General features: G+C 38.9%; 1 protein-coding gene across 1 annotated transcript in view; it reads right to left on the bottom strand.

The window, feature by feature from the left end:
* Ttc28 (tetratricopeptide repeat domain 28) overlaps positions 1-20,262 on the bottom strand; it is a 480,228-nt gene that overhangs the window by 437,988 nt on the left and 21,978 nt on the right. Inside the window, exons 3-4 of the mRNA XM_013014273.1 lie at positions 20,016-20,022; positions 18,538-18,816 (exon numbers count right to left, since the gene is read on the bottom strand). Coding sequence (XP_012869727.1) covers positions 18,538-18,816; positions 20,016-20,022 — 286 coding nt within the window. The remainder of the gene's footprint in view (positions 1-18,537; positions 18,817-20,015; positions 20,023-20,262) is intronic.

Genomic DNA, 20,262 nt, shown 5'->3' with positions numbered 1-20,262 from the left:
GGGCTGGGAAGGTGGCTCAGTGGTAGAGCACTTGCCTTACATGCATGAGGCCCTGGGTTCGATTCCTCAGCACCACATAAGCAAAAAGAAAAAAGCTGGAAGTGACGCTGTGGCCCAGGCCCAGAGTTCAGGCCCCACGACCGGACCCCAAAAAAATTATATACTCAAGTGGTAGAGCGCTAGCCTTGACCTGAAGAGCTGAGGGACAGCGCCCAGGCCCAGAGTTCAGGCCCCACGACTGGACCCAAAAAAAAAAAAGAAAGGAAGGAAAGGAAAAGAAAGACCAAGGACAGATATCACTGAATTACTCTTACTATCAAAATAGTAACTGTTTATGTTCAAATGAGAAAAGGATATTGATGTCCATGAAATGATATATGCTGAATTCCAGGATAACCCTGCATGACTACAGAACTAGCAAATCAAAAAAATCCATTAAACAGTTTTATGTTTGGAAAATTGGAATGTAACTTTTTTGCAAATTAAAGACAGATTGTAAAGAGAGAGTTAGAGCTGGAAAGTTCCATGCTCATCAAATTAAAAATAAGAACTCTATTCATAAAAAAATAATAATATTTATGTGTTCAAGTCACATTCTTTGTTCTGAAGTTTTTATATGCAAGTTGGGGTGAGCATTTTACTTGTGATTCACTAAGAAAAGTGAACAGTGTAAGAGGGGCTCCTAAAGTACAGGACTCTATTCCCAATGAAATGGAAGTAAGCCATTTAATAAGATGCCTCAGGAAAGATGGAAGCTCCCTTAATGTCCCAAGGAAAGATGATCACATGACCAACAGCTGAACCTGATTAAAGGAAATGCCAGGTCAGGCTCCACGAGTTCTTCCAGTCACCACTGTTGCCCAGTGATCTCAGCACTGGCCCTTCACCCACCCTTCCTCCTGCAATATTCTCACTTTACAAAGTCATTTTTTAAAAGGACATCATGAAAACATATATAAAACAAATGTAAATAAAAGATTAGTTTCACTCATGATTTCTTAATTATTTTTACTTTCACAATCAGGATAAAAGACAAGCTTTCATATAAATCAGTTAGTAAAAGTTACAAACTATATGATGCTAACTTTTAAAAAATAGATTAAATTGTTCTGGAGCAGTAGAATTCCTGAGGCCTGAGAACAGAAAGTTAAAACACAAGACATCAAGTAGATGATGACAAATGTTGCATTATCTTCCTTAAAATTAGCTGAGTGATAGGACAAGAGGTTAGTGTAGAATGCAGTACTACAAAACAGTATGTTGACTGAACAGTGAGCTAGACTTCTTTAAATACCCACAATTCCTTGTGAAATTTCTTTGTTTCCCTGCTTGTCAGCATCTTCACTTTACAGCTGCTGCCTTCAGTACAGGCCCATCTTGTGGAAGTTCAGGAACTGAAAATATTATATATCCATGAGCTTTAAAATGTCACAGCATTGCTAGGTGCCAGTGGATCATGTCTGTAATTCTAGCTACTCAGGAGACTGAAGTTAGAGGATTGTGATTCAAAGCCAACCCTGGCAAGAATGTCTAGAAGATGCTTACCTCCAATTAACCAGCAAAAAGCCAAAATGGAGCTATGGTTCAAATGGAAGATCACTGGCCTTGAGCAAAAAAGCTCAGGGATAGGACCTAAGGCCTGAATTCAAACTCCAGGACTAGCACCCAAAAATGTGTGTGTATGTGTGTGTGTGCGCGCGCGCGCGCGCGTGAAAGAAAGAAAGAGAGAGTGAGAGAGAGAATTCACCTTATAAGATAATATCTATATAATGAAATCTGCCTTTTGGTTAATTATTCTCTTCCAGACAATAGAGTCTTCAAGCAAATATTTTTAAGTTATCTTTTCAAAAAATGACTTACAAGATATTAATATATGAATTTCATGTTTCCAGGTCCTAGAGATAAAAGCCATATATCTTTCACTGAATACCATCCTAACTTAATACGGATGCCATAAATAAGCTTTCACAGGCCCAGTTTCTTTTATTAGTCAAGGAAAATAAAATAGCACTAAATTTTTTTGCAATAAGATGCTTCAATTTTACTGCAAGCATTTTGAAATCCTCAAAGACAAAACTACCAGTAGTCCTCAATCTTCTAATCTCTATATTATCCAAATAATAATATGATTTTTATTTCAGGTTATCCAGTATTTATTTAAATACTTGTTGAAGACTTTATATGTGTTGAAAAATTGAACCTGAACACATTCATGTTCAAGATCAAGTCATAATTTTCAATAAACTACAGTGTAGGGACATGGACAACATTAACATTCTGTTTTAATACTGTATGATAGGTCAGTGTTTAGAGAAGAAATAATGGGAGAAATGAGGGGCTCACAAAGATAACCTATAAATTTTCCACACTTCAGGAAAACACTGTTGCTAGTATATTAATTTCTTAAAGCTCAAGTATAAGTGATATGGAGGGGTTAAATATTAAGAATCATATTCTTTCAAAGACTATTAATTCCATATAGACAGTTAATTCTGACTCTCTAAAGCAAGACTCTTTAATTAGACAATGTAACATGAAATCCTCTGAGATCTGAGGAAAAACTGTCATAAATTAGATTCCCTGTAGCAGAAACAAATAAATATACAACTCAAAGTATATCTTAAGTATATCTTAAAGATAGCATTAAAACAATCTCACTGAAAGCTGTTAAACAACTGGGGAGCAGGGAAGGAAAGGGGAACAGACAAGGCCATTCTGATTAAAATATGACATATGCTCATGTAAATACCACAGTACAATTACTACATGCTAAAAAATAAATGGCAGGAGATTAAAATAGGCACTGTTGGGGGATTCCAACAGGGAAAGGTGAATGGAGAGGGTAAATGAGGGTGAATATAGTTGAAGTGTTTTATATACATGTATGAAAATGGAACAAGCTGGGCATCAGTGGCTCACACCTATAATCCCAGCTACTCAGGAGGCTGAGATCTGAGTATCACAATTCAAAACCAGCCAAGGTAGGAAAGTCCATAAGATTCTTATCTCCAATAAACCACCAGAAATGGCTCTGTGGCTCAAGTGGTAAAGTGCTAGCCTTGAGCTGAAGAGATGAGGGACAGTGCCAGGCCCAGAGTTCAAGCCCCACACCAACAAAGAAAGAGAGAGAGGAGGGGGGAGGGAGGGAAAGAGGGAGGGAACGAAGGAAATAGAACAATAAAACATGTTGAAGCAACAATGCTGGATAAGAAATGTACTCATTACCTTGCTCATGTAACTGTAACCCCTCTGTACAGTATTTTCACAATAAAAAACTTATTAAAAAACAGGACTGGGAAGGTGGCTCAGTGGTAGAGTGCTTGCCTCGCATGCATGAGGGCCTGGGTTCGATTCCTCAGCACCACATAGCAGAAAAAGCCAGAATTGGCGCTGTGGCTCCAGTGGTAGAGCACTAGCCTTGAGCTGAAGAGCTGAGGGACAGTGCCCAGGCCCAGAGTTCAGGCCCCATGACTAGCAAAAAAAAAAAAAAAATGTTGAAAGTGTTTTAAGAGGGGGAAGGATGGGCTGGGAAGGTGGCTCAGTAGTAGAGCACTTGCCTTGCATACATAAGGCCCTGGGTTCGATTCCTCAGCACCACATAAGCAAAAAGAAAAAAAGCCGGAAGTGGCACTGTGTCTCAAAGTGGTAGAGCGCTAGCCTTGAGCAAAAAGAACTCAGGGACTGAGCCCAGGCTCTAAGTTCAAACCTCACAACCAACCAAAAAAAAAAAAGAAGAAGAAGAAGGAGGAGGAGGAGGAGGAGGAGGAGGAAGAGGAGGAGGAAAAAGAGGAGAAGGGGAGAAGGAAGGGAGATAAAACAGAGTGATAGAGGGGGTAAGGTTTATGTATGCATATACAAAAATGTCACGATGTAACTCTCCTTGTACAACTAATGTAGGTTAATAAAATTCCTTTAAAAATAAAGTAAGATTCAATGTATATGAATTTTAATGTATTCATAACTTTTAGAGGGAAATCTATCTCAAGACCAATATAGAATAAAGGGAGGTCCCCTTACATACAAAACAATCCCTAGACATCATTATACTCTGCATATTGAAAAAGATAAGATCATCTCTTTAAGGAAGGAAAAACTTCTTAAACACAAGATTATATAATGCTATAGGAAGAGGAAAGTTAAACTATCTCCTGAATTCCTCCCTATCTGATGAATAAGGACAGTCTCTGCATATTGAATCAAGTCCCTAATCACTAACAGACTGGCTCCTGCTCAGCAGGCATATGCTCTTCGTGGTATACTACTGCCTCCTGGGGGTTATAGTATGTTATTACTCTTCTGAGAAAATAATAGAGGAAATACAGAATGTATACATTGTTTTCCACTAATAACACAATTCAAATACCATGTCAAACAAGACTTTAAAAACAAGACTTTCCAAAATAACCTCTTTTTTAAAGTGACATGTATTTTTATCTGAATAATTGAAAACTAAGTACATGGTTAAACTTAATTATAGAAAGTGGTTGCTAATATGATTAAGAACAACCGAATTTATACAGCATTTTATATTTCCAAAGCACTTAGTCAACATTAAACGATTAATTTTTATAGCATTCTCCAGGTCAATATTACCACTATCTTTTTACAGAAGAGCAAATGGCAAGGTTAAGTGAAGTACCAGAAATTCAAGAACTAGTCAGTAACTAATCAGCAAAGTGCCTCGGGAGAATGATTTAATGTAAAATATAAAGCAGCAATACATTAATTCATGTCTAATAGCCCCTGACCTATCTCTAGGAGAGATTAATTATTCTCTTATCTGTGATCCCATAGCATTTATAGGTTGCTCTAATATAGGACTTAGCACTCTCACATTACAGTTATTGCATTGCCAATCCCCTGAATAAATTCTGTTCTCCCACTTGGGGTAGCAGTGTCCTAGAACATAGCAGGGTACAGAAAAAAAACCACTAACTCATTTGTTCAACAAACTGTTTATTAAGTATCTACCCTACTATTTTAGGTACAGGGGAAACAGTGATAGACATCGAAGCCAAGATCCCCCACGCTCATGGAGCATTTATTCTAGAAGGAAAGGTAGATTGAAAAAACTCAGGAAAAAAAAAACTCAGGAAGAAAAGCCGGAGGGACAGTCCAAATAGAAAATGTAACTAAAGATACCTAAATGGTTACATGAGATTAGGCAGTAATAGTCAAACTGATTTTAAGAAAGAACCAGCTGTAGCTCCATGGGGAAAAAAAACAATCCCAGGTAGCAAGTATAAACGACTCAGAGTGAGGACAAAATGAAAATATATAAGGAATAGGCAGAGAAAAGGATAACTAAAGTATGGTAGGCAAAAGGGCAACTAAGAAAAGTTGAAATCAAGCTTTCTTGGGACATGATAAGAATTTTACTTAAAAAAAAAAAGAATTTTACTGTAAGTGATAGGGTCGTGAAAGTTCCATCATACACAGATGTATATTTGGATTGCTGTATTTTCCTAGTAGGTAGTTCTAAAAGGAAAAATAATACTTGGGGAAATTACTATGCTATTTGTTAGGGAGATTCTCTGTTTTAATAAATTACTTTCCAGTGAAAAGTTATTTTATAATTAAATCATCATACTCAAGGATAAAACCACAATGTCTACTAACATTTTAGCAGAAGACAGAGTAATGAGATTTGGACAGTCATTGCTGGAAGAAATTGAAGAGCTCCTGAATAAACCCCTGTACATTATAGATGACTATCCTAGGATCTTACGCTAATCACTTATTAATTTTGCAAAGCTGAAGAGATCTCCAAATAGCTCACAATGAGTGCCAGACAGACATCTGGAGAGGAGGTTTCTAGTAAAAGTATGGAAGAATCATTAAACATAATAAATCTTCCTCTCATACCAGGGAAACACGAATGAAAAAGAAGCATATTGAGCTCCTTCTCACCATATTAACTAAAAATTAAAGCCAGATTCATATTTTACCTGTGTGACATAGGCTGCAGAAGGCTCAAGGCTGTGCCAAGTCATGACTCTAGGACTCAGCATCTCACAATAACTGCAGAAAATATGATCATTTCTCAGTATAGATGGCAGATTGTTCACATTTGTTAAATTTCTTGTGTTTTCTACCATTTTAATATGGTTTTTAATTACCATAAAAACACATGACATTTACCATCTTTAAATATACCCAATTTTAAATGTTGGGTATATTCACATTGGGGTGCAACAGATGTTCAGCGTTTTCATCTTATAAAATTAAAACTTTGGGCTGGGAAGGTGGCTCAGTGGTAGAGTGCTTGCCTTGCATGCTTGAGGCCCTGGGTTCGATTCCTCAGCACCACATAAGCAGGAAAAAAAAAGCCAGAAGTGGCGCTGTGGCTCAAGTGGTAGAGTGCTAGCCTTGAGCTGAAGAGCTGAGGGACAGCGCCCAGGCCCAGAGTTCAGGCCCCACGACTGGATCAAAAAAAAAATTAAAACTTTAAACATATACAATGTTTATGATATAGTATATTCTATGTTATATGTCATATAGCATATATAAACTAAGTATATATTATATACTTTAAACATATACTATATATGTAGAGTTTAGTTTAAATATTTTAAACACATTTTCACCTGTTCTCTTAACCAAAATAAAATAGCAGGAAGGGCTAAAAGTTATCTTCCATATTTAGTTAAAAACAAAGAAGTAATTGTGAACTCTACTGTAATACTACTATTTCCAACCTGCTCTGAATACCATCAAACCTATTACAGCGAAGAGGAGCTATTGCTAACCACCTATATGGCAACTAGCCAATATAGTATGAGGTATGAATCTGGAAAAGAATAAAACTCATAGGGAGAAGAATATGATTGAAAAAACGCTTAACAGACAATAATAAAAAAAGTCATTTTTAGCCTTTTTATATTTTAAGGAATTTCCACATATACAATTTATTTATGCAAATCACAATCCCTCCCATAACTCAGTTTTCTTTATCTATAAAATAGGGATAAAAATGCCTACCATGCTGATCTAATAGGATTAAACTGAGATGTGGAGGAGTGGTAAGACAATAAATGTAAACACAATTTGAACATTGTAGATTATGGGGGTACGGTCGTGGGGCCTGAACTCTGGCCTGGGCACTGTCCCTCAGCTCTTCAGCTCAAGGCTAGCGCTCTACCACTTGTGAGCCACAGTGCCACTTCCAGCTTTTTTTTTTCCTGCTTATGTGGTACTGAGGAATCAAACTCAGGGCCTCATGCATGCAAGGCAAGCACTCTACCACTGAGCCACCTTCCCAGCCCACATTGTAGATTATGTAAATTATGCAAACACAAATTTCAAAACCCATTGCTAGACTCACTTCTATAATACTAATTTCTTGGAAGGCCAAGAATGGGAGAATAAGGGTTCAAGGCCAGCCTAGGCAGGAAAGTATATGAGACCCTTCTCAATGGCGTGATAGGCATATACCTATGATCACAAACTGCATAGGAAACTGAGATCAGGAGGATCACAGTTTCACACCAGCTTGGGCAGAAAAGTTCTTAAAATGCCATTTCCACAGAGGAAAATGGGATGCAGGTGTGTGTGCCTGGCACCCCAGCAACAATGGGAAACCTCAAATAGTCTGATCACTGTTTAGGCATGTAACTTGGCAGGAAATGAGACCCTACCATAAAATAACCAGTGGAAAATGGAGCAGGAGACAGGGCCGTGGTAGAGTGACTACCTAGCAAGTACAATACCCACAAAAAAAGCACTACTTTACAACTAAAGAATGGGTGACAAGTTGCTATGCATTCAATTATTTACTAAATATTTGTGAAATAATTTATAGAGTACCCTAATGTGAAAAGGCAGTAGAACTTCCTCTATTGATTTAGAACATAAAAACAAACTCTTAATTCTGCTACTAAGATGATGCCAAAGCTAAAAGATGATCTCCATATAAATCTATATAACACATATAACCAGATAAAGTGCATGAACAGGATTTTGGATATGGTTATTTATGACACACATAACAAATCGTTAGGAAAATATACTACATAAAATAACCCAGAGGTTATTGCTTTTGAGCCAATGATCTGGTAAACAGAAAAACTCTTGTGTTTAGAATGGCCTTTTAAATTCTTCCCCCATTTGAAAGAGATGCTTGCCTAAGACTTCATTTACTAAACTTCTATAATCAGTCACAGTGACTTATAAACTTGCACCAAATTTGTATGATTTTTCTGAGATCCACAGAATCAAATTGATTCAGTCCATGATCCAACTTGTAAAAAAGGAGGCTCTAGTTGTGTGTGTGTGTGTGTGCACGCGTGTGTGCGCACGTGCGCACGAAAACCTGTAGTGGGGCTTGAACTCAGGACCTGGGCACTGTCTTTGAGCATTTTTGCTCAAGACTAATGCTCTACTACTTAAGCAACCACTCCACTTACAACTTTTTTCTAGTTAATTGGAAATAAGAGTCTCATAGACTTTCCTGCCTGGGCTGACTTTGAACAGTGATCCTCAGCCTCCTAAGTAGCTAGGAATGAGCTGCAGGCAGCTTAAACTGAGATTTTTAACTGGTTATAAGAATCCCTAAAGACAGAAGTTCTCCTTCAATTAAATATTGTCCCAAAAGTTAAAAGTCATCTGTTCCCCTAAAATTCTTGGTTTTTTAGTTAACAAACTATGCCTCAGAACTCACAAGGTTGGCAACCATTCTATTTATTTCAATCCATTCAATCATTTAAAAATACAAGTTGTCAGCCTCAAAGTTTTCTATTTTTCCTTTTTATTTACCTTGAAATATTTATTGGGGCCTACAATATGCCAGGTATGCTAGCTTAACCATTCAACATAATTTACAACTGCTATCAAACCTCCATATAAAAATAATATTTTAATTAAGGGCTGGAGGTGTGACTCAAGTGGTAAAGCATCAACCTAGTAAACATGAAGCCTTCACTTCAAACCCCAGAACCACCAAAAAGAAAAAATGTGGGGGGGGAGGGGGGAGGCTGGTAGCCATAGCTCAAATGCTACAGAAAATTCCCAGTCCAATTGCTATAGTCCAATTCCCAATACTGGAAAAATACTATAATTAAGCCTTATCATAGACTTTTGGGAAAGAATTTATGTTTTAAATATAACCAATATTGATATAGAGTATGTGAAAGTAAATGTAGCTAACATAACCAGTTACACAGTTCTACAAACACGCTATAAGATCTTACAAAAATGAGATCAAGAAATATGTACTGAACAATTACCATTATTAGTTCAAAATTTATAGTTTCTTCAAAGAAAACACATGTAGCAATTCAAACTATAGAACTACTGAAAAGCCACATACGAATCTTGACTATAAATTGAACACCAGAGGGCGTACAAGTCTAAGAAATTATTTCTACAGCCAAAGCCAATTTGCATTTACTTAATAATTTGCAACTCGTATTAATGTATGGGCACATGTATTGTTTAAGAAAAGATTCTTTCTGTACATATTTGAAACATAGCACTAAAAATATTCCTCTTTCTCAGTATACTCTTCAGAGCTCAAATCCCTCTAAAATCCCAAATTTCTTATCTAAATTGACTTTAAACATAAATAGAATGTTTTATCATTAAAAGAAACTATGAGGAGCTTGGTGTGGTGGTACACACATGTACTTACCACTCAGAAGCCTGAGGCAGGATTACTTGAGCCCAGGAGTTCAAGATCAACCTAAGCAATGTAAAGAATCTGTCTAGCAAGCATGAGGCAACCTTGTTCAAACCCCCCAGTACCACAATAAGTAAGTAAATAAATAAACAAACAACAAAACCCTCAGGATATTAACACTGATAAAATATTGCTGTCCATAAACCTCACTCAAATATCAGTGACTGCTTTAGTACTGTCTTTATTTATTTATTTATTTATTTGTCAGTCATGGGCCTGAATTCTGGGCCTAGACAATGTCCCTCAGCTCTTCAGCTCAAAGCTAGCGCTCTACCACTTGAGCTACAGTGCCACTTTCAGCTTTTTCTGATTATGTGGTGCTGAGGAATTGAATTCAAGGCCTCATGCATGCAAGGCAAGCACTCTACCATCTCCCAGCCCTCTAGTACTGATTTTTATGGACACCTTTTCCTTTCTGGCCCAGGATGAATTAGCTGGCAAGAAGTAGATAAGGACTTTCTAGTCAGTACCAGATCCATGCCACCTGCTCATGTTTTGACTTTAAAATTTACTCAGTTTTGCCACTCTTGAGATTCTGACTGCCACTTCCTTGTTTGGTGCCTTGTACCACTATAATGACATACTTCTTATCCTTTGTGCTTGACCTTCACACATTAATGCCTCATTTTCTAGCTCAGATTGCCTACTTAAATCTCTTCCTCATAGCAGCTAGTCTGTCTTTTTTTCTTTTTTTTTTCCTTTTTCTTTTTTTTTTTTTTTTTTTTTGCCAGTCCTGAGGCTTGAACTCAGGGCCTGGGCACTGTCCCTGAACTTCTTTTGCTCAAGGCTAGCACCCTTCCACATGAGCCACAGTGCTACTTCCAGCTTTTTCTGTTTATGTGGTACTGAGGAATTGAACCCAGGGCTTCATGTATACAAGGCAAGCATTGTACCACTAAGCCACATTCCCAGCCTTCTGTGCTTTTTTTTCCTTAACTTGATAGCTTAAAGGGATGAGTAGTATTTTTGTGCTATGTTCATCTAGAGTCTTCGTGTCTGGTGCTTCTTTACAGGGGTTAGGCATAAAATGCTAAAATAGGAGTTGACATTTATAATAATTTCATAGGGGCCAGGTGCTGGTGGCTCACACCAATAATCCTAGTTTCTCTGGAGGCCAAGATCTGAAGATCATGGTTCAAAGCCAGCCCAGGCAGAAAAGTCTATGAGACTCTTTTTTTTTTGGGGGGGGGGGTCCGGTCATGGGGCCTGAACTCTGGGCTTGAGCACTGTCCCTAAGCTCTTCAGTTCAAGGCTAGCGCTCTACCACTTGAGCCACAGCGCCACGGCTTTTTTCTTTTTGCTTATGTGGTGCTGAGGAATCGAACCCAGGGCCTCGAGCATGCAAGGCAAGCGATCTACCACTGAGCCACCTTCCCAGCCCTCTATGAGACTCTTATCTCCAATTAATTACCAAAAAATCTGGAAATGGAGCTGTGGCTCAAGTGGTAAGAAGCTAGCCTTGAGTAAAAAGGCTCAGGAACAGAACCCAGGCCCTGAGTTCAAGCCCCAGGACTAGAACCAAACAAAAGACAAAAAGAGAATTTCATAGGCCCTGTTAGCATTAAGGTTATAAAATACATACTGAAGAGGGCCACACACCTAGAACTTACTCATATGTAGGTGTGGGTGTGTATGTGATGAGCCTACATATATGTAGAATATGATCTATTCTGAATCTTAAGATCACATGGAATGTACTCCAGAATAATTTTGGGTTTTCAAGTCTGCCTGTGGGCTTTATAATCTTAGTATACAATAATCTTAGTGTACAATCTGATAGGTGATGGCTTGCTATCTCATGGGAGAGTAAGCTAATGAATCACGGCCTGATGTTTGGATCACAGGCATTCTCAAGAGTAAAACATTATAGGGAGGATATCTGTGGCTTAAGAATTAAATAACAGGAGCTGAGACTTCCTGCCTAATAACTAAGCCCAGTGTTCATACCCCACTACCTCTATCTGACAGCAGCATGATACACATTTGCATAAATTTCTAAAAGTCACCTACAAGTTTATCAAATTCTAACTCAATGGCTAAGTTCTAATCATATTCTGAAAATAAACATTTTAAGAGTTATTAGTTTCTAAAGTGGTCTTCCAATCCAAAATAGTACAGAAAGGTGGCTTAAACTAATGTTTAAGTCATACACACAGGCCAGTTGCCAGTAACTCATGCCTATAATCCTAGCTACTCCAGAGAACGAGTTCTGAGGATTACAGTAAGAAGCCATTCGGGCAGGTAAGTCTGTGAGTTTCTTATCTCCAATTAACCACCAAAGAGCTGGAAGTAGAACTATAGTTCAAGTGGTAGAGCTCTAGCCTTAAGCAAAAAAAGCAAAGGGGCAGCACTCAGACTGAGTTCAAACCTCAGTACTGTCTCACAAAAACTAGTCATATACATAAGGAGATATGGGTTATTTATTTGTTTGTTTGTTTACTTATTTTCTGGTCCTGGGGCTTGAACTCAGAGCCTGGGCACTGTCCCTAAGCCTCCTTATGCTCAAGGCTAGTGCTCTACAACTTGAGCCACAGCTCTACTTCCAGTTTTGGAGTAGTTCATTGCAGCTAAGAGTCTCACAGGGACTTTTCTGCCAAGGCTAGCTTCAAACTTCAATCCTCAGATTTCAGCCTCCTGAGTAGCTAGGATTACAGGTGTGAGCCACTGGTGCCCAGCAATGGGTTATTTATTTTTTGAGGATCGAGATCAGGACCTGAACTCAGTACCTGGTGCTTTCATTCATTGGCTGGTGCTCTACCAACTCAGCCACAACTCCAACCCCAGTATGGGATTTTTGTTGTTGGTTTTTTTCTATTTTGTCTTATTATCTCAGGACAACTGAACCAACTGTGTGCTGATGTTCTCAATACCCACAGAAGGGCTCAGAGTGATGAGACACCAGGTCTACAATTTATTCTATTTGTCTGAACAAATGCCAATGCTCAGATGGGTGCTGGTGGCTCACACCTGTAATCCTAGCTACTCAGGAGGCTGAGATTTGAGAATCTCAGTTCAAAGCCAGCCCACGCAGCCACATCCATGATACTCCTATCTCCAATTAACCACCAGAAAACCAAAAGTGAAGCTGTGGCTCAAAGTGGTAAAGTATTATCCTTGAGCGAAAGAGCTCAGGGTCAGTGCCCAGGCCAAAGATAAACAAACCCAACAATGCCAAAAGTGAGATGATAATAATAAAACAATAAAATGCTAATAAGTAAGGGAGCTAAACAAAACACATACAGAGTCCTTTAAACCCTATCATTTCTTTATTTTCACATCTTAAAGCTATATATATATATATGTTTTTGTGTATAAAATCTTAAATGCTTTTATAAATTATTTAAATGTATCTAAGCTAATAAAATGAGTTAATTCAAAATAATAAAAAGCTCAAAAAATAAATACTTTCACAATTCAGTATAGTACAACTCAAAACATCATTTACACTAATAAATGAAGCAAAACATCATTTACACTAATATATGAAGCACTCTAACTTTAGTTCCTAACACTTCACTGGATTTCAACTAGCAAGAAATACTATCTCCTTTAAATTCAATTTGAAGGTGCTCTTTCAGAAAACCCAAATAAAGACAACAATGCAAACTTTCTACAAAGTTTTCTGCAAGTTACTTTTTAAACTATGATAATACAAAAACTGCTTCTAGGGGCTGGGAAGGTAGCTCAGTGGTAGAGTGCTTGCCTTGCATGCATGAGGCCCTAGGTTCGATTCCTCAGCATCACATAATCAGAAAAAGCCAGAAGTGGCGCTGTGGCTCAAGTGGTAGAGCGCTAGCCCTGAGTTGAAGAGCTCAGGGACAGTGCCCAGGTCCAGATTTCAGGCCCCACAACCAAAAAAAAAAAAAAAAAATCTGCTTCTAGAACCCTTTTCAAAATAAAAACAATGTATCACTTCTAAAATATAGCCAATCTCTGTAAAAACATCATAAATTTAACCAATAATTAAATGTATTCAGGAGGAAGACATAATCCAAAAGCTAGAAGTAATACTTGTTACTTACATGTTTGTTTATAACTTGGTCACTAGGATAGACCACTCTTGAATTATGACAAACTAAAATAGAGAGATTAAACAAATGAGCTTCTATTTCTTAGATTTCCTATGGCAACACTTCTCTTGTTGCCAGACTCCCTGAATCATTTCTTAAGGACATTATATCTATCTCAGAGTAGTTTCCATCCAACAAAAGCCTGGTCTCCAAGGAGATGTTCTAGACTCTCACATTTTTTTAGGCTGACATTTCTTAGGAAAACCCCTCTTGGTAAAAAAAAAAAAGAAAGAAAGAAAGAAAGAAAGAAAAAGAAAAAAGAAAGAAAGAAAGAAAAACTGACTCTCCTCTTAGATCAGCAATAATAAAATAAAAATTAAATGCATAACTATTTTAAGCAATGACAAGTAGGCCTGGGACTCATTTCAACAACAAACAAAAAGACTACCAAGAAAACTTTTGTTTGTAGTTTTTCCTAGGTAAAAAGAAACAAAGACTACTTTGTTGTTTTCCTTACATGTGCTTTTTCTACCACTTTTTACCTCAGGGTTGATTACAGTACACAAGTAGAAGAGGCTGGCCTTCACCAATTGCCAAATGAGCACTCCTTTCTAAGTCAACTTTTATCTTCTTTTTATCTAAAACTCACAACAACTCCAATTGACATATTTATAATGATTAAAAACAATTAGGTTTGTAGACTGAGATATACACGGCATAGCTAACAGTTTAAAGTGGTTGTTTGTTTTTGTGCCAGTGCTGGGGCTTGAACTCACAGTCTCAAGCTCTTGTTCTTTTCATTCCAGGCTGGAGCTCTCAGACTTGAGCCATACCTCCACTTCTGCTTTCTGCTGTTTAATCGGAGATAAGATTCTCACAGATTTCTCTGCCCAGGGACAGGAGTCCTCAGAACTCAAACTCCTGAGTAGCTAGAGTTATAGACATGAGCCACTGACACCTGACTTAAAAACAGTTTTGAGCCAAGTACAATGGTGTACGCTTGTAATCCCAGATAAGTGGGAGCATAGGTAGAAGGACAGAAGTCCAATGCTAGCACTGGGCAAAAATAATTGAAAGATAATTAACAGTTTGGGATTAAAATACTAATAAGTCAATAAGGAACCAAGCATATGAGTAAATGAGAAAAAAAAATCTAGTAGTTATTCACGTCTCACCTGACTTTTGTCTCCCTCCACCCTTTTCCTGGCTTGTGAAGAAAACAAAAATAATTCTATTTGAAAGACAAAAGATAACTAAAAAGCAGAAGGAATAGGGGCATGAACTCAAGAACTTAGATTGGAACCAAGATTTTCAGACCTCAGAGTCCTGAACAGTTAGGACTACAATCATGAGCCACCAACACCTGGCAGTCACTTTCTTTTATTTTTTCTTTTATCTTCTTTTCTTTCAGGCATTGGGGCTTGAACTTGGTCTGGGTGCTGTTCCTTGAGCTTCTTTTGCTAAAGGCTAGCACTCTACCAACTTGAGCCACAGCTCCATCTCCAGATTTTTTGGTTGTTTAATGGAGTTAAGAGTCTCATTCCTGCCCAGGCTGGCTTGAACTGTGATCCTCAGATCTCATCCTCCTAAGTAGCTAGGATTACAGGCATAAGCCACCAGAGCCTAGCTTTTCTTTTTTTCTTTTTTTTTTATTTGTTGGTCGTGGGGTTGAACTCTGAGCCTGGGCGCTGTCCCTGTGCTCTTCAGCTCAAGGCGAGCACTCTACCACTTGAGCCATAGCACCACTTCTGGTTTTCTAGTAGTTTATTGGAGATAAGAATCTCACGAATTTTCCTGCCCAGGCTGGCTTTGAACCATGATCCTCAGATCTCAGCCTCTTTAATAACTAGGATTACAGGCGTGAGCCACCAGCGCCCGGCAGTCTTTTTTCTTTTCTAAGAATGGAGGGTAATATTTAAAAGTATGTAGGGTAAGCTGAGCACCAGTGTCTCACACCTGTAATCCTAGCTCAGGAGGCTGAGATCTGAGGATCATGGTTCAAAGCTGGTCTGGGCAGGAAACTCCATAAGACTCATCTCCAATCAACTCTTCAGAGAAAGCCAAAGTGGTGCCATAGCTCAAGTGGTAGAGCATTTACTTTGAGCAAAAGAAACTCAGGGACAATGTCCAGGTCCAGAGTTCAAGCCCCGCAAAATAAATAAATAAATAATATGTGGGGTAAATATGTGACTGTAGTATTTCATGAACAAGATGTACTGTGTTCATAACTGCTTTGGTGAATGGCAACTCCTTTATACTACTACTTACACACACACTTACACACACACACACACACACACACAAATACACACACACACAAATACACACACACACACAGTCAGGTGCTGGTGGCTCACCCCTGTAATCCTAGCTACTCAGGAGGCTGAGATCTGAGGATCACAGTTCAAAGACAGCCTGAGCAAGAAAAGTCCATGAGACTCTTATCTCCAATAAACCTCTCAGAAAACTGAAAGCACGTGGCTTAAGTGGTAGAGTGCTAGCCTTGAGCTGAAGAGCTGAGGGACAGCGCCCAGACCCAGAGTTCAAGACCCACGACCAACAAAACACACACATACACACACACACACACAATTGCAAAAATCTTAAAGAACACAGAAACTGGATTTAAAAAAAAGAAGTTAACTGTAGGGACTGGAATGAGGAATGGAGTATCCAATATGCTAACCAATAAGTGGAGCCAGAAAGAGAAATTACATTAGCACTGATTAAATACCATTCTGAAAACAAGCAAAAGAAAGAAAAGAATAGAATTGTGGTTACTTTCTGTCAAAATGATCATGTGCATAGAAAATCCTAAGGAATTTGTAAAGAAAAAAATTAGTAGAATTCAAAAGTTAATTTAACAGTCACATGATATAAAGTACAAAAATATTTTTATATTTAAATATTTTATTTACTGGGTACCACCGGTGCCCAATAAATTGTATTTTTGACTAAATTTAACAAAGCTAGCCAGGTGCCAGTGGCTCATGCCTATAATCCTAACTACTCAGGAGGCTGAGATCTGAGGATCGCAGTTCAAAACCAGTCCAGGCAGGAAAGTTGGTGAGACTCTTATCTCCAATAAACCCTCGGAAAACTGGAAATGGCTCTGTGGCTCAAGTTGTAGAGTGCTCGCCTTGAGCTTGAAGAGCTGAGGGAGAGCGCCCAGGCCCAGAGTTCAAGCCCCATAACTGACAAAAAAAGAAAAAAAAAAGCAAAGCTATAGGAGACCTAAACATTAACAAGTACACGTAGACTCAAAGGGAAATAAAAGGAAGCCTAATCAAAAGAAGTTTGTCTTTGTCTGAATCCAATTTCAAACAAATAATTCTAAATATTTTGGAAATCATATGTGAGATATAATAATATTGACAATATTAGTCAGTTTAACTTTTATGGAGCTGAGGGACAGCACCCAGGCCCAGAGTTCAGCCTCTACAACTGACAAAAAAATAAAAAAAAGAAAAGAAAAACCAATTAACAGCCCCATAGACTCAAACAGAACAGATGGTCCCAGAATTATGAGGGGGTTCCCTGTAATGACTTTCAACTTTCTATTGGTTTTTTTTTTTTTTTTTTGGCGGTTGTAGGTCTTGAACTCTGGGCCTGGGCGCTGTCCCTCAGCTCTTCAGCTCAAGGCGAGCACTCTACCACTTGAGCTACAGCACCACTTCCGGTTTTTCTAGTGGTTTATTGGAGATAGGAGTCTCACGGTCTCTCCTGCCCGGGCTGGCTTTGAACCGCGATCCTCAGATCTCAGCCTCCTGAAAAGCTAGGATTACAGGCATGAGCCACCAGAGCCCGGCTCAACTTTGTATTGGTTTAAGAGTGATATGTACTGGGGCTGAGAAGATGGCTCAGTGGTAGAGCGCTTGCCTTGCATGCCTGAGGAGGGCCTGGGTTCGATTCCTCAGCACCACATCAGCAAAAAGAAAAAAAAAGCTGGAAGTGGCGCTGTGGCTCAAGTGGTAGAATGCTAGCCTTGAGCTGAAGAGCTGAGGGACAGTGCCCAGGCCCAGAATTCAGGCCCCACTACCAGACCCCCCCCCAAAAAAAAAGAGTGATATGTACTCAGTAGAAACATACTTCAGATTCTGAATTTTGTTACTGTCAGAGGCTAGTGATCTGTCATAGGATACTGTTTGATGATGCACAGCAATGACCTTGAGCCACAATTCCCATCAATAATATACTTATGAAAGTAAATAATCTCTGCAGTGAACTGTAGTGGATAAAGAATTCTATAGGAAGTGGTGTTGTAGCTCAAGTGGTACAGTGCTCGCCTTGAGCTGAAGAGCTGAGGGATAGCACCCAGGCCCAGAGTTCAAGCCCTACTACCGACAAAAAAAAAAAAAAAAGAATTCTGCAGTGCACTCCACTGCCAGGAATTCTGGGATATAGAAATGCAATTATATTGATTACATGAGATAAGCTTTATTATAAAAAAAAGCTTTTTATTAGATTTCTGGCTTTTGTTTGGTTTGGTTTTAAGGCAAGGTCTTAATATATATCTGTACGTGTGTATGTATATACATATATATATGCGTATATATATTCACGTATATAAATGTGTATATTTGTAGGTGTAAATATATATACATACAAATACACACATATTACACATATATCTCAAGCTGTCCTGGTTTGGCTATGCAGCCAAGGCTGGCTTTGAATTTACAAACCTACTCCCTCCAACTCCTGGGTACTAGAATTCAAGGCAAGTGAAGTCCAGTGAAGGCACTGTGCATTTTGATGAAGCTGATTATCTAATAACCACACTGAATCAATAAGATGTTATGCTAAAATACAGTATCAGCACATGAGACTCTAATGTAATAAAACTGCTACCTTTGGCCACTTGGGGTTGAGGAGTCGGGCTTTGATGGCATCATCCAGTGCCTGGTCATACTGCTGGATTTTCATGTAGGCTGCAGATCGATTGCTGTACAAGATGCAGTTTTGAGGGTCAACAGCCAGAGCTTCATTGTAAAGAACAATAGCTGTGTGGAAATCTCCATCATGACAGGCCTGGTTACTCTGCCGAACTTTCTCAACAAATTCAGCTTTGCTCAGTACTGGTTCATCAGGGCTTCTCTGACCAACAGTCTTAACACCAAAGAGAGGAACCTACAAAGAAAGAAACATTGTTAAACAAAATTCAGATCACCCAGACAAGTTTCTTTTTTTTTTTTTTTCTGCTAGTCCTGGAGATGAACTCAGGGCCTGGACACTGTCCCTGAGCCTCTCTGTGCTCAAGGCTAGTACTCTACCACTTGAGCCACAGTGACACTTCCAGCTTTTTCAGTTTATGTGGTACTGAGGAATAGAACCCAGGGCTTCATGCATGCTAGGCAAGCACTCTACCACTAAGCCACATTCCTAGCACCCAGACAAGTGTCTTATGTGAACCTCAGCAGAACACAGACCTTCTTCTCATGTCCTTATAGTTGACTATGGGCCCTGAAAGACAATAAATCTTCCTTGAAGCAGACAACACTCAATGCATTCAACCATGTCTTGAATACACATAGGTATATGTATGTGTGATACTTATATACATTCATATTTACACACGTACATAGTTGTTGACTGACAAAGAGTATGAGTTCAAAACAAGTTTTTTTGCCATTTAAAATTATACTAGGGCGTGGTGCCAGTTGCTCACACCCATAATCCTAGCTACTGAGGATATCCCGGTTTAAAGATAGCCTGGACAGGAAAGTCCATGAGACTCTTATCTCCAATAAACCACCAAAAAACCAGAAGTGGAGCTGTGGCTCAATCAAGCCTCATAACCAACAAAAAAATAAAAATAGAGCCGGGCACCTGTGGCTCATGCCTGTAAATAGAGCCAAGCACCGGTGGCTCACACCTGTAATCCTAGCTACTCAGGAGGCTGAGATCTGAGGACCTGGTTCAAAGCCAGCCTGGACAGGAAAGTGAGACTCTTATCTCCAATAAACCACTCAGAAAACTGAAAGTGGAGCTGTGGCTCAAGTGGTAGAGTGCAAGCCTTGAGTTAAAGAGCTGAGGGATAGCATTCAGGCCCAGAGTTCAAGCCCCATGACCGACAAAAAATAAAAATAAAGTTTGGGGCTGAGAAGGTGGCTCAGTGGTAGAGCGCTTGCCTTGCATGCATGAGGCCCTGGGTTCAATTCCTTAGCACCACATAAGCAGAAAAAGCCGGAAGTAGCACTGTGGCTCAAGTGGTAGAGCACTAACCTTGAGCTGAAGAGCTGAGGGATAGTACCCAGTCCCAGAGTTCAGGCTCCATGTCCGAAAAATGAAAGAAAAGAAAAGAAAAGGCATGATCTCAACTATCTTACTATGAGTCTGATCCAACAAATAATAGAAGAAAATAAAATTAATGTTTTTAGCATGTTAATATAAGACTATAGAGTACTTTTATTTTCTTAAACTTTCTCTTTTTTTTGGGGGGGGGGCGTCTGGTCGTGGGGCCTGAACTCTGGGCCTGGGCACTGTCCCTCAGCTCTATCAGCTCAAGGCTAGTGCTCTACCACTTGAGCCACAGCACCACTTCCGGCTTTTTTCTTTTTGCTTATGTGGTGCTGA

The sequence above is a fragment of the Dipodomys ordii genome, unplaced genomic scaffold, assembly GCF_000151885.1.
Source record: "Dipodomys ordii isolate 6190 unplaced genomic scaffold, Dord_2.0 Scaffold23, whole genome shotgun sequence".
NCBI classification, from domain to species: Eukaryota; Metazoa; Chordata; class Mammalia; order Rodentia; family Heteromyidae; genus Dipodomys; species Dipodomys ordii.
This window is presented reverse-complemented; position numbering and strand designations above follow the sequence as displayed.